This window comes from Haliotis rufescens, unplaced genomic scaffold (genome assembly GCF_023055435.1).
Source record: "Haliotis rufescens isolate VD_foot unplaced genomic scaffold, xgHalRufe1.0.p SCAF_5, whole genome shotgun sequence".
Lineage (NCBI taxonomy): Eukaryota > Metazoa > Mollusca > Gastropoda > Lepetellida > Haliotidae > Haliotis > Haliotis rufescens.
The window spans coordinates 61828742-61850380 of NW_025964223.1; the positions used below are offsets into that span (position 1 = coordinate 61828742).

The window sequence follows — 21639 nt, forward strand, 5'->3', positions numbered from 1 at the left end:
CCTTCATGTTGACGTTAAGCCATGACAAGTCGATACATTAAATCATTGTAAACAGTCTTCCATAAGCCCTTGTTCGAACTGTTGCTCAGAGTATCCTAATGTGACAACTATATACATTGATTTAAACTATATATAAATGAACACAGTATTAAAACGTTTGAGGAACACTGGCAACTATGGTGCAACTAAACTTGTGATAAGTGTGTAGGGCGTGCTTAGTCGCCTGTACGTTAAATGATAAAAGAAGTACTTGTTCAGGGTGGGTCGTGTGGTGTACCCAATCAATTGTGGGTAGATACCTACACTGTATATTTTACCCTCAGTATTCTAGCCGCATTCAGACAGGTAATCAACCATACAATCGTTTATCCCCTTGCTTGGATACACCGTTTCGTACAGCAGTTATCTCCCTTATATTTGTGTACATATTTTATTGACAACAGCCAAGCGGATTGACACTAGCGTTACGTCAGTATCTAAGTGACTGTAAATAAGACTGCTGTAAATTTATATAACATTCCTTATCTGCGCTTCTTGTAAAAAAACTGTTAAAAATCAAACCGTTTCATTGTCCACACAATATAAGATTGATAAAACACCGGTCGGATAAAAATTACATACCTAATAAGAACATGCCGTACAATGTACGCATGTACGCAAAACTATAAGTTGTGATAGCACAGCAAATATAAGAATCTATAAAATATCGATAATTGGCCTAATAAGTCACTCAAGAAGAGATTAACATCAAGTGAGGAGGCGTTATTACCCAATATTACCAAATTACCCTCCTGTAATTGCATAACAACATTAATAAGTACCGACTTCAAACTTGATTCTTAACACTAATACATACGGAGGGGATAAACACCCTTGCATTACGCAGGTCGACTTAAACCCTGAATGACATGCGTGGCCACTCTGACTAGCCGTGTCACACAGGTAAACTCGGGGCTGGTTAACATGAGCTTACCTTCTTAATAGTCGTATTATAGACTGCTCCCTATGTGGAGGTATTGTAAACATCGGTGTGGTATTGAGCAAATGACTCTCGAAGTCCACGTCTATGACCAGTCGTTGACATACGTGTGTGAGAGAATCAGTGCTGGGAATGCAAGTATAGGATAATGATCCGTTTAACACACGTGGATTGACTTCTGCTTGATTCTTCTATCAAGGAAGGAAGAAAAGGGTGCCTCGTTGTTGCTATGGAGATTACCTATGCCTGGTTTATCTTTCAAAGACGTTAAACGGTGATTTTATATGATGGTTTGGTGGAACTGAGTACCTTCATGTGGTGATCGACATTGTGCTTTGAGACTTGAGACTTGTGGATTTCTCCAACAAAATGGCATGAGAGATATCTGAACAAAACTGTATGTATTTACAATCTGTGAATTGGAAGAGACAGTATCCGCTATCTTATGTATTGTGTTCGTATGTCCACTCTAATCAAGAACACATGGTGAGAGTTCATTTCATGTTACAAATATAATTTTAAGTGTCATTCAAGAAAAAAAACACTTTATAAAGACCTCACATGTTGGTTATTCTATCCGAGCACACCAAGCACCAAGTGAAAGTTTTTACTCGAACATTCTCCCAAGACCCCCCAGAAGATCGGCTGATGAGAGATTACTGTTTAGAGTCCGATGAAGACTGCCGATATCACTTCAGCTAGAACACACACGAGAGGGTTGTGTTACGGTTCTCCTTTCATCAGTCACGGTTCAGAGGATAACACGAGGTATAGTTCTAGGCTGATTACAGCTGAGGATAACAAGAGGTCTTGCTTACATAGTAACAGACAAACACGACTACGAAACCTTCATTTTCGCTTTAGAAAGCTTTCTATTGTATCCCTTATGCTCCGTTAAACACGAACGTGTGAACCCCGGGCTTCAGGAATACCTTGATGAAATAATATTATTTCTGAAATCCTTTTATTTGCTTGTTGTGTTAGGCAACAACGACTTCAGTGGGACATTATAGGAGTGTATTGGAGATTGCTGCTTCGAGCCTCTCGTTGGCATTGAATGGAGAAGAAGTGAATGACCAGAGTTTGGACTCTCAAAAGCATATAGCCATTATTGAAAGGCTCAAGTAGTCATATAAACTTCAACCATGTTCCAGTCGCAGCATTATTTCGAGGGATACTGTTCCACGCCTTCATTCGTGAGGGAAAGATCAATGAACAGGAGTTTGACCCTGCTTCAGATGACCCAGCACGTGCGGGACAGACACCAGAGACTCGCCACTCCGGACAAGGCCGCTGTAATGGATTTGTCCACTAGTTTTGAGAAAAGGCGTTTAGGTAAACAACAGCAGATTCTCGCAGACATCGCTGCCAGATGTCGCGAACAGGAAATCAACGACCTGTCCAGTGAGATGGCAGAGAAGGTGGTTCTTCAGGAAGGAGCCCAAGAACCGGAAGTGTCAACATACATGACAAACTTCATGGCGAGGAAAGAGAGAACGATTGAAGATCTGACTGACAAAGACGACATCAAAACCCCTCGGAAGGAAGTCAGAAAAGGTAAAGCAAACCTACAGAGAGGCTACAAATCATTTCCTGCCAGAAAAATAATCAAGCATCCAAGAAACGAATTTCAAAAGGCATCGCTCCCAAAAGTGAGGATAGCTTATATCAAAGGGATGCCCAGAGCGGTCCCTAACAGCAGAACCAGGCTTGTGGAGACCCGTCCAATCAATGGTCCAATTCAACTGGAACATTACATCCAACCCAAGTTGGACCCCTTGGCCCCTCTCATCCGGGACACATCAAGTCTTGACAGTGAATACCAGAACAGGATTGATTCCTACTTTTCAACTGCTCGTATTAGTCTAGGAGCGAGATCAAAGACAATGTGGGAAACCGGATCCGGTTTGAGTGGACCTAGTTATATGAGTCACAAAAGTGCAAAACATCTGAAGCCGGTTAAGGGGATGGTATCTGAGTTTGGTCCTGTTAGTGATTCCGATTCGCCAGGGCCGCCGGCCAGTCAACTCAGCAAAATCACTCAGTAAGAGGTTCTTATACCGTTCTTGTAGCATCCTCGATTATCCAGGGTACTATATTTCCATTCCATTATATTATATACCCTGGACCAAAAAAAGCTTTGTTTCGGAATTGACGTCGCCCTCGTCATCTATTTAATCACTAACTTAACACAGAATTCATCTCGCTCATGACTGTCGGTTGGTTGGACGGGAAGTATTGGCGTTGTGGCATATGATTCGGGCTTAAAGCAAAGCTGTAGTAGTGTTGGTCCGGGATATTTACCATAATAGAATGGATATACAACACTCTTGGTAATCCGGGATGGTTTTGGTAACACTATTCGACATACATTTTAATCTAAACACGCAAGTATTTCTTGTTAGCAGAATCCTGCATTGTGCGCTTGATCATCAACTGATTGATATAAACATAATGTCGTTGTGTGTTAGTTATGCTGACGTTGTGTTTAGTGGCTATATCTAGTTTCGGCGTTGCCATACTGATCTTTACATTCCTCCGAGACAAGATCTTTAAAGAAACAAAAGTATTGATGATTTCTTTCTATCTGTGTACAATGATGAGAATAAACCACTTGAAGCTTGTTAGCTTTATGTTTATTCTTTGTTTAGAGGGGGGTGGCCTAGTGGTTAAAGCGTTCCCTGGTCACCACAAAGACCCGGACTCGATTACCCATATCGGTACAATGTGTGAAGCCCAATCCTGGTGTCCCAAGATGTGGTATTGCCGGAATATTGCTAGAGGCGGCGTAAAACCACCCCCAATCCACATATGTTTAGGTCAGAGCACGAGTACCTGGTATCTAATCGTTAGTACGAGACGTGTTAGCGCTTAAGCCTCCGTTACGGACTTCGCGGGTTTGAATCCCGCTGGCGACACACGTTTTCCGTGAATTTGTTCACCAAGGTAAATAAAAGGGTGTGTGTGTTGGGGGGGGGGGGGGGGGGGGGGGGGAGAAACACCGCCCAGTGAGGGTTTAACTATCAAATCAGTTAGTAAATGCACGGTCAAAGCCAAACGAGCCACGGCTTAACTGATGTTATAGTTGCCTTGATGTAACGGGAATATTACTGATTGTGACCTAAAACAGCATTCACTCACTCACTGTGACTTTAGCCTCTCCATACATTTCCATGACCGTTCTCGGTTGGGTCCGGAACAGAGTGGGTCCATCCTTTCACCCCGTGATGGAATGGCCGATTCCAGAGAATCAGTCGGTTATGTGACGGGGCTACCTGTGTGTCAGTGTACGCCGACGGTTGGACCCGTTGCTCATACCATCATCCATTGTGATTGAAGAACGCAAAGATTTACTCCACACTCATTGGTCGTTGTTTTTCATACGATAACACACTGCAGGGAGAATAAACCATGAGGAATAAGCTGTTTTATTGTACGATAAACAACGACCACGAGTCGTTTATATCTTATTTGAAATATCAACATTTTCTAGTCTTTATAAGGATCTCAATAAATGGGACAAGCTTTTTAAAGATTCGCCCGCATTTAAATGACTCCCTGAAAACAATCCGACCTCGGCAATGTCGGACAAGTCCATTTTATGCTCAGGGGGTATTCTCACAGTTTTCACGTCAATTATATGCACCTTTTCTCCCAATACCGATTGCCATATCTGTCCCACTTTTGGGTGCGATCGTTCGGTCATTGCGTTCATCTGCGTTGCCAAACTACATCTAACTCACTCGACATTTCCCTCTAAAAAATAACGTCGTCCAATTTAAGGCGTCATCAAGTTGTGAGCGCATTTTTTCAAATCTCCAAAAATGACGTCATCCTAGAGCAATATTTTATCGTGAAATAAACCATGCTTCGTTCTTCATTGTTCTTTGCGATTTATCGCGTTGCTATCATTATTTAAGCACGTTTAAATATTTTTGAATCTTGTACATTCTATCAACTTAGTCAAAGAGCCTGCACAAGATGTTGATATCTCATGTAAGAAATGAAAAAAAGTATAGACTCGGTTATTACTGCTTTCTTCGGGTTCACATAAACAGGTATTGACTTCATATAAGTCAATATTATATAATGTATATTATCATGGCCGTGGTGAAGGCAGAACATTGATGACTCTAGTTCGAATAAACATTAGAACAAACTCGTAATTAGATCCGACATTTCATTATCTTCAAGTTTACAGACGGGAAGATTTTGTTTGTTTGTTTGTTTGTTTGTTTGTTGTTTAACGCCGCACTCAGCAATATTCCAGCTATATGACGGCGGTCTGTAAAGTAATCGAGTCTGGACCAGACAATTCAGTGATTGACATCATGAGCATCGATCCACGCAATTGGGATCGATGACATGCATCAACCAAGTCAGCGAGCCTGACCACCCGATCCCGTTAGTCGCCTTTTACGACAAGCATAGTCGCCTTTTACGGCAAGCATGGGTTGCTGAAGAGCTATTCTACCCCGGATCTTCACGGGAAGAAACATTTACAATACACCATCTAATTTCTAAGCTTTGACGATCCCCGTCAAGACCTCATCTTCGATAATCCACTGTGTACTTTCTTCGGCCTGATCGCCGGATTTTATTGCAGAAAATAAATTGTCCCCGCAATTGCTTGAAAAACTAATTACGCGTCAGACAATTGTAAAAAGACGATCTGGCCAGCCACATAAAATACATTCTTGCGAGGTTATTTTTTTATATAAAAATATATTTAGGTTCCTTTAATTAGAAAAAGTGTAGCGGAAAGAAAAATACCTGGTCTCCCTACAAAATCCAAATGTTACAAATGATCGGTCCTTTTAATCGCTTTGTGGCTCGGCCCAAAGGGATCTTGTCCCCTTGTATCAATTTGACGTGTGTGTCAATTCGCAAGTCTTACACAGTAAATAGAGTTCGCCCTGTGTCCCTGATCGCGGCCCAGAGACAAGCTTCAATATAATTTATATACTGCGTGGCGGATGTCACAGCGAACATATCACTTACAGCTGACAGGCAGGCCAAGCGATATAACCTCCACACCGTCAGTGTTACAGGTGTACATAGGTAGCAGATTAACTGCCAGTTAACAGTCAGTCATCCATGGACAGTCTTTTACCCCGCACCCAGCGATACTCACCCCACCCCACCAAACACCTTCACAATGTCAATCGCTGTATGGAGCTGGAATGGGTGTCGCTTGTTTCTTGACGAACAGAGCGGTGTCAGCTGTTTTCGGGCACGTGGGGGCAATCTCTTGTCTGACAGCGGGGACTGTATGAGACACCAATTGTTGTATACACTCCCTCCAGTGGCTGACTTGCGTGTGGGGTGTAGAGTTCTCGCTATCTGATTTCGATTGATCCTCGTTCAACACTGAGATAGTTCTACACCCTTGATTTACTGACGTTGCGGAACTGATCGGGAAATATAATTATTTCTATGTGTACACGAACAAAGTAGACAACAGAGGCACAACAAAATTAAATCATGTAAACCTGGGAATATGGTTTCAACAACCTATCCTAAGGTGAACGTCATTCTTTTCAGAGTTTTTACCAAAAGCTTTTTTCTGCCAAAAATTGCTTTGGATAAATGTCCTTGCTACATGGGCTGAAAAGAACTTTCTTCTCTTTGACCTCCTTAATATTTTCTTAACCTTTTTATTTTAAATGTCAGCATCTGAAACATTAAAACAAAATCTTCCTCCGCAACACTTTTTCCAACGTTTCAGTTTCATTCGGGTTCACCTGGCATATTCCGATATCTACAAACTAATTGGATTTGAGTACCGGTGCTGTATGTGATCAAAGGGAAGTAACAACATCCTGTTTACCATTTGTTAAACAGACTTACCTCCCTTCGGGGCAAGGGAAATAACTCTCGGTTTGTTGGAGGTGACTAGCTCCCTTACATTGAGGGCACACCAAGCTACTTCCCAGCGCGCGACACCTTCGTGACACTCTCGGTGTGGGCGCGGCCATTACAAGAATCTTGAAATTTGCCCTCCAACCCCAGATGTAGTAATGTTCATACTTTTCTTTATTTAAAATGTAACGAAGGTGTCACGCGCTGGGAAGGAGTTTGTGGAGTTTTAAGGCAGGGTAACTCTTGTACAAACATGATTACCTCCCTTTGACCAGAAATAACCCACCACCGACTCCTACAAGGTCATTTGTGATGTTTTTGTTTCTCTGCCAAAACCATTTTTAGAAGGAATATATTCGCATAAAGGAAGATGAATATTCAAAAGTCCACGTTGCGTCTTAATCCACGTAAATGAACAGCCTAGCAGAGCTTCAAATCCTATGTAATTTAAGTACCGACGTTCAGGGCTTGAGAGCCAGGGTCAAGGGGATGCTGGTTGGGGTAGAAGCCTGTAGGTGGTTGTGGCACTGGAACTAGATGGCCGTGTGTATACCATAATATGTTCGTATATATATAGTGGTGTGATTTTTTTTCTATACGAATATATATTATGCTATGCACCCGATCATCGAGTTCCTGTGCTTAAATACTATATCCACACATTAATTGAGATACAATCAGCTGTATAATGTCTTCAGCAACCCATGCTTGCCGTAAAAGGCAACTATGCTTGTCGTAAGAGGCGACTTACGGGATCTTGTAGTCAGGCTCGCTGACTTGGTTGATGCATGTCATCGTATCCCAACTGCGTGGATCGATGCTCATGATGTAAATCACTGGATTGTCTGGACCAGACTTGATTATTTACAGACCGCCGTCATATAGCTGGAATATTGCTGAGTGCGGCGTTAAACAACAAACAAACGAAAATATGCAGACTCAGAAGGGGTGCACCATCCATCTATGAACTCCATCACTTTGATAAGCAGTTTTCTTCACTGGTTTATTATCCTGAGGCTTGCCTCATATTACAGGAGACCTCCAAGAACCTCAACCTTATACAGAGGTCAGTATAAATCTTATCCGATGATAACAGCCATCTTATTTCTGATTTTGTAAGAATTCAATGTGCATGCCTTGGCTGTCACCTTGCTCTTTCCCTTGGGAATATTTAAAGGATAAGAGCAAAGGACATGTATGAAATATGGCACAATATTCACAATTCAGACACAAACACATTTTCAAAATTTATTTCATACAAAAACATTACATCCAAAACACTGTTGTACCTTGCTTACAAACACTGATTGGTGTTGTGTTTGTTGTTTTGGTATCTTTAACAACAATAAACAAAAACAACAAAGAAAAGACAGCCAGACTCTACCTCATTCAATGTAACACTGCAGACATAGGTCCCTTGGACCTGACTGATTCATTTGCCTTCAGTTTAGGGTGGGCAGTTAAAGGGGGACTATCCTCCATGATCTGGTGTCCATTTTGGGACTAGGTCTCGATATTTTAAACATTCAGCCTCATTTTGTTTCTGGATTTTTTCAGCAATATACCCATGCTCATGATTTTCGCCAAAGTGGTAAACATCTGAAACCAGCATGATTTGGGGCAAAAGTTTATTATGGACCTTTTAAATGAAGAACCAAAGGTCTACTGACTTTAAATTTGTTCGCCATTCGGAGATACTGATGGATGATTAATGAAAGGTCAGTATAGCCCAGAATATACATTTGGTTGTCTCTTTCTTGATTCAACTGACATAGCACTACGAATAGCCGTCCAATGTTATTAGTGATGTGTGACAAACTGAGACATGACTGCTAAAGAGATACCAGCATACAAAATAAAAGTTGATTTTACCAAAAAAGACAATAACATAATTGATCAAATTTGCTGTTACTGCCTGATCTGATTCTATGAAGTACATGTAAAGGGAAATGGAGCCTAAACATCAGCCTTCAGCTACAGTAGGACTGCACGATTTTACCGGTATACTACAATAAGCGTTTCAAACGATAAAATTGCTAAATGCTTACTAGGTTCCAGTATAGCGGGTAAAAAATATACAAACAATTTTGTTAACATTTGTATTGTTAAACCTAAAATCTACACAGAAATCCATTCACAAATGGTTCCCTTCAAAATTGATTGACAGAGGTGATTTTGTCTCTCACACTGTATCCATGACTACTAAACCGTTTCCAATACTGTATTCTACGTAATAAGCGCCCAGGGCGCTCTCAAAATTAGAAATAAGGGGCTCTTATTGGAATATTATTTGGGTGAAGAAAACAGAGTTGAAAGATTGTAAATTTCATGGTTTATGCTGACAGCCTGAAATGTTTATATGCGACAAATATATTTTTCCAGAATTTAATTGCCCATAATTAAGGGTGCATATAACACACGAGTGTGTATCATATGTATTGTGTACATTGATCAATCCGAAGGGGTGCTAATTGGGATTGTTCACCAGCCAATATATTAGCAAATATCAGCAAGTGCGCATATTAGAGCAGGGCGCTTATTACGTCGAATACGGTATATCTCAATACAGTGAAAACCTGATAAGTAGAAAATGAAGGGACCTGGGAAAATCTCAACTTGACAGGTTTTCTACTTAACCAACTATGAATAAGAGCCATTTTTAAATCATCTATTCATTCTCGTTACGTTAACAACAGCTCATAAGCGAGATGTTTGTTCGTTTGTTTATTGTTTAACGCCACACTCAACAATATTCCAGCTGTATGATGGTGGTCTGTAAACAATCAAGTGTGGACCAGACAATCCAGTGATTGATATCATGAGCATCGATCCACCCAGTTGGGATACGATGACATGCATCAACCAAGTGTGCAAGCCTGACCTCCCGATCATGTTAGATGAACTCAATGTCAACTCATTGTGGATTAGGGATTAACAGGGCAATTCGTGTATCAGGTAAATACTGTACTTAATAACACAATAAAAATAATCAATTACAGTTTAAGAAAATAGCTTCATGTAGTATTTCATAACTTGGCAAAAAAAACCACAGACACAGAGCTATGCCTGCAACACTACAGTACTATCAGCTATCACCACACCAACTGTCAACATTACACTATCCGACACCATGCAACATATAGGTCTGATTTGTCTCTGGTGTTCATGACAAGCAGGTGAAGTATGTCGACATTAACACGGACACTTGATTATAGTAAACAGGGATAAACATGGTGTACCATCTTGTAGGATGAAAGGGACGTTTGTAATAGGGCTGGGACGATACACCAACGGAGCAATCTGATCAATATCATGATACCTTGCTCACAATCAAAAACGTATCACGATACTTGTATCTGCTCTTATCTGTGGTGTGGAAGCCATCTATTTCGTAACAGTATGGTCTAATACCTGGCACACTGATGATTTACAGTTGGCAGTGTCGAGTATGGCGCAATGGATGAAAATATTTAAGTTTTCACCATTAATTTTCACTACTAAAGTGTTTTGAATAACAGTTATTGAAGCAAACATTCAAGGCAATAATCGATATTTCTTTACTTTGTGTGCAACTGTGATTGATACTTGTATCAAGAAGTAAAAGATTGTGGTCCACTGATAAGAGAGAGTGAGTATGGTTTTACGCCGCTTTTAGCAATATTCCAGCAATATCACGGCGGGGGACACCAGAAATGGGCTTCACACATTGTACCCATGTCGGGAATCGAACCCGGGTCTTCGGCGTGACGAGCGAACGCTTTAACCACTAGGCTACCCGACCGCCCCCTGTCCACTGATGCATCAGTGTCATAGTGTATTGTCCCACCACTAGTTTGTGAGGTCTAATTCGTTATGGTTTTCAGATTTGTACTTCCTGGTTAGATAAACAAACAAATATAAAATAAATGTCCCCCATTACCAATGATTCATCCATAAATGTTATTGTCATAACAAAGTTTGGGGGGGGGGGGGGGGCGATAAATCCTAAATTTGTTCCGTGCAGGACATTGCACAACAGGTCTTCACTTCAGTCAGCAACTGGACTGCTTTTAGAAATATTCAAACTAAGGTGTGTGGTATTATTGGTATATAGGTAAATTGAGGTTTGTTCTTTCCGTTATACAAACCACAATATCTTTTTTTCATGCTCGATATTGGGTGATTTCAAATATCAATTTTTATCATGTGTTTAATATTCTACACTTGCCAAATACCTAACATGCATCCTGTGCCCCAAGATGGCTGCGTATTTATTGACTGAGTAAACATCATGTTGTACCAGCATCTTGTTTTGTTCCATTTATGAACTTCAGTTCATACCTTAATGTATCAAATTGATTCTGAATTCAAAATGTAGAATTAAGTAATATATCATGATACGTATCACAATACGGCCTTGTGCAACGGAAAATATCGTGATACACCTTAAACCTCCAATACTCATCCCTAAAGATTTCCAACCATATCTTTTCCACACTTTTAGCAATAATCCAGCCAAATAGTTGGGCTTTTAGCAATAAATAAGCCATATAAGCAATAAATTATGACAATATACTAGCCATATTATACTTTCAATAATGACAAAATAATAGCCATATCAGTCTGTGAGCAATGTCAAGTTTGACATTAACATTCTGTCAGGGAAGGGTTTGATATCTTTATTAGTAGATGTTAGGAGTTGACTGTGCATTTGATCAGATATATATTTTGAAAAACCAACAGCTTCATTCTGTTTTTTTCAATCCAACAACAGGTAGAAGTGTAAATAAAATATTTACTTAAAAAATATTTAATTGAATTTTTAATAGTTAAGTTTTAACTGCTCAGTTGATCCAAAAACAGAAACACAAATATCTATCACAACACAAAATATAGTGCATTTCAGTTACATTAATGAGTTTAAACTAGTTAACTTAATTCTAGCCTTGAAGGCCAATACATATGAATTAAGTTTCATAGACTACCAAAGATGCTGTATCAGCTCAGAGGAAGAAAACCTGGGCTGGCCAGGACAATGTGATCACAGCCTTGACATGAAGTAGGCCATACAGAGTTATGTCCCTTCCTTCACCGGTTCCTCAGCTTCCATGACCTCCTTGGTGCCCTGAGTTTTGACCTCCACAGTCTTGGGCACGATATACGACCCCATCCCAGCTGCTCTCTCTGCCTCCTCCTGGGAATACGGTTCCATCTGCAGAGCCTTAATTCTGAAAGAAGCGTCATAGTACCGTTTCTGATGAATGCATTTTGCCAGAACAACTGGATCAATATACTACCAGAAAAACAACAAGCTTTCTACAAGACTAAGGCTTTTTAGCTTTTGAAAAGGAGGTTTTATCTTTTGATGATTATATTTCTTTTTATATCTAAAAAGATAAAGAAAATATTCAAAGGAAATTGTAAAAAATATGATGAACATGATGAAAAAATATTTGCCCCACAACAATAACAATCCACACAACACCAAATTCCTTCACAAATTTTTGTTTTTTTACAATTAACTAGAACTGCTACAATTAGAAACATACACACCTTCGCTTGTGGGGTTTACTTTTGAAATGGTCGGACAGCGCCCTTGCACCGATGAAGTATTTCCTGGAAAAGTAAAAATGAAGGATGGAAGAGTTGACCGAATGAATGATGTTTTATGGCACAGGCTACACCGCAGCCGCAACACAGCAGAATGATAACAATCAACTCTGCGCCAACTGTTTGTTGACAGCGTCTACACACAATCAGCACACACTAGTACAACAAGAATTGAGCCTCACCAGAGTGTCATCTCACAAAACACCCTTAGCGCTAACACGATCACGAATGACAAGGTGAAGTGAGTTTAACACAGCTCTTAATGGTATTACATCTATATCACGGTGTGTCCACTTCACGAGGGAGGAAACCCTAATGTGATGCAGGTCTCAGACAGTTACCACTTTGGTGAAACCCACAAGAATGGGAATGTTTCTGACAAATCTAGAAGTTGATCACACAATTCAAGGGCAACTACTCTAATTTGTTTACATCCTGCTTATGTCAAGAATTTATTGTGTATGTTTTTCTAGGATTAACTATCAACATCTATTAAACATGTGTATACAGAGCTCCAGATAAGCTTTTGGTGTTGTGGGTATTTTACCCATGCATTTTAAAATCATTGGGTATCAGTAATTCTATCTGCGTATTCAAATTTCTGTTACCCACTAGTTTTTACACATGTGGGTATTTAAGTTAAATACTTAAAAACACTATTCATCTAGTCCCTGCAAACTGGTGTCGTGTGGGTTCGAGAGCTTTATAGGACTCAAAAATACCACGATACTTCCACACGAAATTGTGATGGCAAATGATCAGGATGTAACTGTCATCGTGGAGTTTGGCAAGGTTGACGGAATGCCCGTTTATAATTTCAAAATAAGTTGCTGATTTGCTAATCCAATACACAGGGTTACTTCACAATAATTTGATGATACGCACAAATTTTATTTTTGTAGCGTATCTGTAATCATGGTAATGTTCGTTGCGTATTTGATACGCTCTGATTATATTTTACTGCGTATTTCTGCATTTCTGATGCGTATTTCATGCAGATACGCAGCTTATCTGGAGCTCTGGTATACATGGATACAAAATACATGTAGGCATGCAATTAAGGTCTGTTACAATGTGTTTTGTAACAGTTCAAGTTTAGAAATTACACTTGAGGAAAATGTTAGTCTAAAAATCACCACACAGATTCAGTTCAAAATAGGCAATGAAATCCTAAATTGTCATGAACAGTATATGTCGAGTAGTGGTTTCAGCAGACGATGACATATAGCCATACTATCTCAACCATAGCACCATACCTGGCACACACAAGTTAGGATTGAGATTTGGCTGCTTTGTGAAACTGTTCCTTCAGACTAAGGTAACCTAAGCATGGTAAAGTCTGACCTCAGCTAAGGTTGTTTCGTGAAAGGGGCCCAGATGAGGATACTGCAGATTGGAGCATAACTCATGAATCAAAGCAAAATATTCTGCACATATTCTGAAGCCACAATGGACATATAACATCACTATTATTGTGACATGTTTATACCTTGTGACAACTCATTACGTGAAGATTTGGGGTAGAATAGGCCTTCAGCAACCCATGCTTGCCGTAAAAGGTGACTATGCTTGCCGTAAGAGGTGACTAACGGGATCGGGTGGTCAGGGTCGCCGACTTGGTTGATGCATGTCATCGTATCCAAACTACGTGGATCGATGCTCATGATGTCAATTACTGGCTTGTCTGGTCCAGACTCGATTATTTACAGACCAACGTCAAATAGCTGGAATATTGCGGAGTATGGTGTGAAACAACAAACAAACAAAAAAACATTTCTAAAATACAGGGATATGTTGTCATGGTTGCAGACCTACACCAGTTTTGGGGGATTGTTCTTATTGCATGCTTGGCACACACAACAGGCTCAAAGAAATGATGACTGTCAGGTGAAAGGACTGCAAGCCACTGCACTGATCATCAAAATCTTTTATGTCAATATCAAAAACTGAATGTTGAACTCCAATCAGGGGAGTTGACTACGACCAAAATAGGATAAAATACACAAAGTGAAGCAAAATTCTTTGATTGACATATTACAAAGTTCGATTTAGCTAAATAAAACATGCACCAGTGCAACCTATTATTGAAAACTGCAATCTAACATTTATGTCTACATGCACCAAGTGCAATCAAAATTTTGTCTGACTCAGCTCTTACTTGTCCACACAACACCGATCTTCGAACACACTCGAGACCTCTGAGCTATACTTATATGAATCATATGACACAGTCTTCAGAGATCTGAGATTTTACTTATTTAGATTAATTTATGCACCGATGTTTCAAATTTGATAAATTTATGGGACCAGAGCGTAGCCTGGTTTTGTCAGGTGCAATTACATTTTCATGTCAACATGCATCTGCTGCTAGTTTCATCAAGTTCCTTAAAACGAGCCCTGTAAGGCTGTATTATTTATCAAGCCATAACACTTTTAATATAATGAGAGGCATTCTACGTAATACGTATATGCTTCTGCAGGAACTTGTATCGCGATGTTTTAAGTTGTTCAAGATTGTGATTGGATAGAAAACTACGAATGTTTCTTTAGCGTCCGAAAATCCATATCAAATGAAACATTTAAGTAGGTTTCCTTACGTGCAGTGCAGACAATAGTGCTGTGCACCGCCGGGCTTGTCGTAGTCCAGATCTTGGTTTAATAATGCATCGGCATTGCCTGGTTTCATGTCCTCGTGAATTTCGTCGAAATCTTTCGTCCTGCGTTTTGTTCTGTATTTCTCTTTCAGTGGTTTATCCCCTTTGTGCATCTTCTTCCTTCTCACGCGCCCCATTTTGTTGACAGGTTAATGACAGTTCCGATATGGATATAGACAATTGTCTGAATGTAAACACGTGTTGACGTGTTTTCACAACTTCCGTTTTGATACAAGGGACATAACTCTTGATCTTCTCATTGTTTACCACGAGAAATTGTGTTGGTGAGGAGAGCGCGAGTTAAACGAATGTTTCTTATTTAGCGCCACACTCCTGCTATATATGATGCCGGCATGTGTAATCGAGTATGGACCAGGCAAACCAATGGTTGGTATTGTGAGCAACGATCAGCGGACATGATTACATTGTAACAACCAAATCGCCGAGCCTGACCATCCGACCCATTTAGTCACGATTTCTAGCCTAGATTTCCGGGGATCATCTAACCGTGTCCCTAACGGGATTATCGCATCTTGGGAGCGATGGGGTAGCCTACAATAAGCGTTCACTCACCTGTTAGGCACGGGTTCGATTCCCCAATTACAATTGAGGCCAATTTTGTGTGTCCCTTCCCGTGGTGACGATACAGAAAATAATAATGGTTTTATAGACGAATCAATTTTGTCGTGATGGACCACACCTCTGATTCCCGCCCCCTTCGTACATTTCAAATAGGCAATTTATACAAGAAAACAGCGTTATCACTATCCCCCGCCATGGGGCACGTTAGGATTTGGTTTATTTATATAGTAGTGATCGAATAACGTGGAAGTTAATGTTAACTGTAAAAAACGAATCCTGCTCAGTATATATCTTTAAGAACAGATAACCACTGGGGTGGCTTTATGTCATGAGAAAAAAAGGGATTTTACTTTCCCTATTGCAGATATCATGCGGGTACAATTTACCGGTATATGGTCTCTGCAGACATGTATGCACGAAACAAAAATATGTTACATAGATCAAGGGACCCGTGAAGATTCGGGGTAGAATAGGTCTTCAGCAACCCATGCTTGCAGTAAAAGGCGACTTTGCTTGTCGTAAGAGGCGACTAACTGGATCGGGCGGTCAGGCTCGCTGACTTGGTTGATGCATGTCATCGTATCTCAAATGCGTGGACCGATGCTCATGATGTAAATCACTGGATTGTCTTGTCCAGACTCGATTATTTACAGACCGCCGTCATATAGCTGGAGTATTGCTGAGTGCGGCGTTAAACAACAAACAAACAAACATAGATCAAGGGCCGTAAATGTGACAAAACAAACTCTAAAAACATCAAGCTCCTTACAGCAATAACCCGTTCTACCGAGAGTGAAACGAAAGTGTCACGCACTGGGAAAGAGCTTGTGAAAACATGTGGCAGGGGCTGTCAGCACACACAAAAGTGACGGCACCAATTTTCATATTCAGTCTTGACAAGTATCACTTATATAAGCATGCAAATTAGTCCTTAACCCCATTTAACGCAGTATGCACTAAGTTGAAAAGCACGGAGCATGGGCCATAACTCTGTAAAAAGTAATTTACGGCACCAATTTTATAACTTATTTAAGATCATGACCAGTAACATCAGTGTGTAAAATGTTATTCCTATAACTTAAATATATGTTGATAATCTATGTCCCCACTGAGAAGCGGACAGGCGAATGGAAGGGCGGGCGGGCGGACAGACGGACGGACTCTATTTCTATATCCCCCGCACCACTTCGCTGCGGGGATAATAACCACTTTATGGAGATATATCACTGTAACTTTTGTGAAGAACAAAAAAATGCTGGACAAATTCTAAGTTTGAACTTGCGTGAATAGCTCTGAAGAAAATTTATCGGGTCCAATTTTGTCATTTAAAACACCTATGCTTTAAAATCTGCAAAGTAAAAGAGAGGAATGGTGAGTTATCTGTTCACAAATCTCAATAGCATAATAACATGATGACAGTCGCGTTTGCCTTGAGAACACAACATACAGAGGTGTGTCCCCATTGATGGCCACAGGTTTGCTCACGCTGGAAACGTCCTGGTTTTTTTGCAAAGCTTTTTATCCGACGTAAGTTCACTAAGCACAATATACCGGTTTTACTTTCATAATGAACTGCGCATCTGTTTTGTTGCTAGCCCGGCCGCTGCCTGCCGTGACATAGTCCCTGGAGGAAACTATATTACCCATCCCCGCGACGTTCAAGGTAGTTTACCATAGTTGTCTTTGTTGTTTTGTTGGTGCGTGCGCGCGCGTGTGTGTTATAACGCTGCAATATTCCGGCCTGTAAATAATCAAGTAAATATACAATTATGTTTCAGACTGTTAATTTTTTTATAGAAATTGTTCGGCAGAAAAATAGGCACAATGATATAGGGCCTAGATGCATTTAAACCATATAGTTTCACTGTGTATGATACATTTTATAATTAATCAGGGATAAATGTGTTTATTTCTTTCACGTACGTGAGATAAAATTAAACGTGGTATCGGCATTATTTTAGCCATATAGCGACGAGAACAAGATGATATATACAAGTGCGTCATAAATACGAAGTTATGTTTAAAAGCAAATTTGTCAAACATATGTTGGCATAACAATAATATTTACAACTGTTTAAAACACGGGCTACAAGCCACAAGTAACCAAAGCTCGGCCACCTCGCTGGGGATCATAGGGACTTACGGTGCCTAAGCTTCCGGCACCATACCCCAGCAGGATTTAAGTCATCACTTTAGCCACTGGTGGTTGTGCACAATACTGGACACTATTATAAAATGCGCAGCAATGAGTTGGCTTAAAACACTGGTTGATGATAGTTACATCGATTATGACAGGAATTACGTGTCACACAGGGGGCAATAATTTTACGGTACTTTATGCTCCCGGACAGAAACTTCAATAATCTCTGTTAATAAAGGCATCACACCAAATTTAAAAACAAGCAATTAGTTATTCACATACATATTTAAAATTTATGATACAGACCAATTTCTTTTAAGTACCTTTGCTTGCCGTAAAAGGCGACTATGCTTGTCGTAAGAGGCGACTAACGGAATCGGGTGGTCATCAGGCTCGCTGACTTGGTTGGTGCATGTCATCGATCCCAATTTCGTTGGAATTGGAATATCGTGCCTCGACCGTAGCGCCACCAGTGGCTATTACGAGTTATGTCCCTTCTATGTCCCTCCTATTGACCAATCAGATTCCAACTCTCATTTCACATTCATTTGCTTAAAAATGGCGGCGCACAGTGAAGACGATCTGATAGATAATCAAGATCAAAATTGTAATAAAACGGGCCTTTCCTCGCAGAGTGCATAAGATCAGTTGAGCACCTTGATTAAAAGCTTGAAAAGATTTGGAAAACATCTGTCGACGCCCAGTTGACGGTATACATGCTTTGCCAATCCTGCAGTCGATCGAAATCTGCACGTTGAAATCCATGTTGTTCAAGAACCGAATGTCCCGTTCGTTCCGCGATGTTGATTGGACTGTACATAGACTCGGAATTCAAGCCTAGTTCCGCAAGGGTGGAATCTAGACTTCTACAGTCAGTTAACTCCCTTGCCTCGGGCGGGGGGCCGCCACCCTGTTTTTTCCAAAATCCGTACAGAGTTTGTTTTTTTAACACGATTGATGATTCCTTATTGATAGTTCACTTTGGATAAAAGAAAGTAACCATATTTGAAGGTAAGTGATTAAGGAAGAGATTGGTGTTCTGAATATTGTTTTATTTACTAATTGTAGCCAATCGTATATGTAAAAGTGTGCAATAAGTCATTCAGCCCACAGTTGCAGATGTTTCCTACGGGACGATACGCAGCCCCTAGTAGTGACATACAGAACACTGATATGGATATAGTGATACGGCAATCGCAGCTGTGTCTGTCACGCCCCGAACAGACTTGACCGACACGCAGACCGTCGTGACATCACAGTAACAAGGCGTATTACTGAACACAGAGCAACCCAGCTGATGAATCACTTCGCACGCTAAGGGAATAGATGAGACCGCGTCCTACTTTCCGATCAGGGTTTACAGGTATTGACCCCGTCCTGCTCTGGAAGAAGACAAACCCTGCAGGTCCAAAACGATGAACGTGTTTCTTTGGGTTGCTTCTGAAAGCTGGACTTATATTATGTGACACTAAACTGATTCAAATGAAAGACAACCGTGCTCCAAATGTCACGTATTTGAAATTAAAAAGTATGACACGAACCTGGCAAACGCTTATTAATATAAAACATTAACTCATTATATCTGAAAGTCAAAAGGTATACACGATGTTTTGAAAAAAGGTTTCTTGTGTACTTTTTCTTTCGTAATAAGTATTACTACTAACCTGTACTACGTTCGTTATTTTCAGAGATGCGATATTATGACAGTGAGTGAGTTTAAATTTAAAATTTAACGTCGCATCTGCATTATTTCAGCCATATAGCGACCGCGATATGATGATATAACTGATTGATTATGTCTAAGTAGACCAAATTTATGGATAACAACTTCTTTATTTTACTAAAAATAGGTTTATTTTGTAAATCAAGTAGTTGTTATCATAAATTTTGTCTACCTTTTCATCCTTCAACTTGTAAGAAATGCCTATCAAACATTTTATAACGGAAACGGAAATTACAAATAATCATCGTCCTCCTCATGGAATAAATCCAAAATATTTACAATGTTACTATCATAAAACTATCGAGCATCTATCACCGCGAAGATCCGGGTTAAAATTGATCTTCAGCAACCCATGCTTTTCTTTAGAGGCGACTAACGGGATCGGGTGGTCAGGATAGTTGAATTGTTGATGCATGTCATCGCATCCCAATTGCGTGGATCGGTGCTCATGATGTCAATCACTGGATTGTCTGATCCAGACTCGATTATTTACACACCGCAGTCATATAGCTGGAATATTGTTGAGTGCGGCGTTAAACAACACACATATGACAACGTTCATGCAAATAACGTCATTGACAGCGCGAGTTTTAGAGAGTTGACTGTAGATACCATTATGATAGCTGTATCATAAATAGGATAACTATATTAATATTAAGTTTGTGAATGAATGGTATGGTAGTATCCGCCTTTAGCTGTGAACACCATTCAAAGTACCATTCATATCGGCCATTATGACCAAATAATATACATTTAAGCCCACGCCCAACAAATTATCGCATTATAGCGATCCAGAAAGACGTCAACATCCACCAAAATGATTGAGTTAACTCATCGAATGCGTCGAGTTGACATTCTCAGTCCGGAAAGAAACACTTGAAGGTTGCTTGGCTGGGTGCAAATTATCTCCCTTGGGGGTACATGTTCGCGAGGTGGGGTTATAAAGGATTGCGTTTTTTGACAGGTTATAAACTAGACTGCTTCACAACGAGGGCTTCATGTCGCCATCGAGTTGGTTACTTTCCTGTTATGTTTTTGAAATGACACATACGATTGATAATATTATATAGAAGTCGGTGTTTCATAAAGTAATAAAGGGAAAAGTGGGACTATTAAATATCAAATATTGACTTACCGTATTCGAAGTAATAAGCGCCCCGGCGATATTTGCTAATATTTTGGCTAGTGAACAATCCCCATCAGCAACCCTTCCGATTGATCAATGTACACAAGACTTATTTATTCGTGCATAATACGCACTCGTGTGTTATATCACCCTTAATTATGGGCAATTTAATTCTTGAAAAATATATCTGTCGTATGTAAACATTTCAGGTTGTTAACATAAACCACGAAATTTACGATCTTTCAACTCAAAATAATATTCTAATAAGCGCCCCCTATTTCTAATTTTTAGAGCGCCCTGGGCGCTTATTACGTCGAATACGGTATTTGAAGTGTTGTGACGAAACCAAAACGACTAAAATCTGAAAACTTTGTTGGAACGGTGGGTCAAGGAGGTGTCGACCTTGGTGAGAAGGTATCGTTATCTGTAAATGAGAGTGAGTGAGTGAGTTTGGTTTTACGCCGCTTTTAGCAATATTCCCGCAATATCACGGCGGGGGACACCAGAAATTGGCTTCACACATTGTACCCATGTCGGGATTCGAACCCGGGTCTTCGGTGTGACGAGCGAACGCTTTGACAACTAGGCTACCCGACCGCCCCCTGTAAATGAGAAATACAAGAGGTTTCTGGAGTATTTTTAATATTTATATAATAAAATTTACAATTCATGCTTTCCGGGCGCCTTTTCATCTTTCTTCATCAATACACTACGTGATAACTGTTTTATTAATCTTTCATCATCAATAAACTGCGTGATAATTTGTTTTATTAATCTTTCATCAACAATAAACTGCGTGATAATTTGTTTTATTCACTTTTCATCATCAATAAACTGCGTGATAATTTGTTTTATTAATCTTTCATCATCAATAAACTGCGTGATAATTTGTTTTATTCACTTTTCATCATCAATAAACTGCGTGATAATTTGTTTTATTCACCTTTCATCATCAATAAACTGTGTGATAATTTGATTTATTCA

General features: G+C 40.0%; 2 protein-coding genes across 2 annotated transcripts; one reads left to right on the forward strand and one right to left on the reverse strand.

Annotated features, from left to right (window-relative positions):
* The first annotated feature begins 904 nt into the window (after nucleotides 1-904).
* On the forward strand, nucleotides 905-3602 carry LOC124143840. Its single transcript, XM_046512964.2, has one exon. The coding sequence runs from the start codon at nucleotides 2125-2127 to the stop codon at nucleotides 3025-3027; it is 903 nt and encodes a 300-aa protein (XP_046368920.1). The 5' UTR covers nucleotides 905-2124; the 3' UTR covers nucleotides 3028-3602.
* Nucleotides 3603-8075: 4473 nt separating this feature from the next.
* On the reverse strand, nucleotides 8076-15314 carry LOC124143841 (zinc finger protein 593-like). Its single transcript, XM_046512965.2, has 3 exons — nucleotides 15028-15314; nucleotides 12374-12436; nucleotides 8076-12048 (listed from the first exon to the last, which is right to left on the reverse strand). Exons 1-3 carry the CDS (start codon nucleotides 15219-15221, stop codon nucleotides 11895-11897), a joined length of 411 nt encoding a protein of 136 aa, XP_046368921.1. The 5' UTR covers nucleotides 15222-15314; the 3' UTR covers nucleotides 8076-11894.
* Between the last annotated feature and the right edge of the window lie 6325 nt (nucleotides 15315-21639).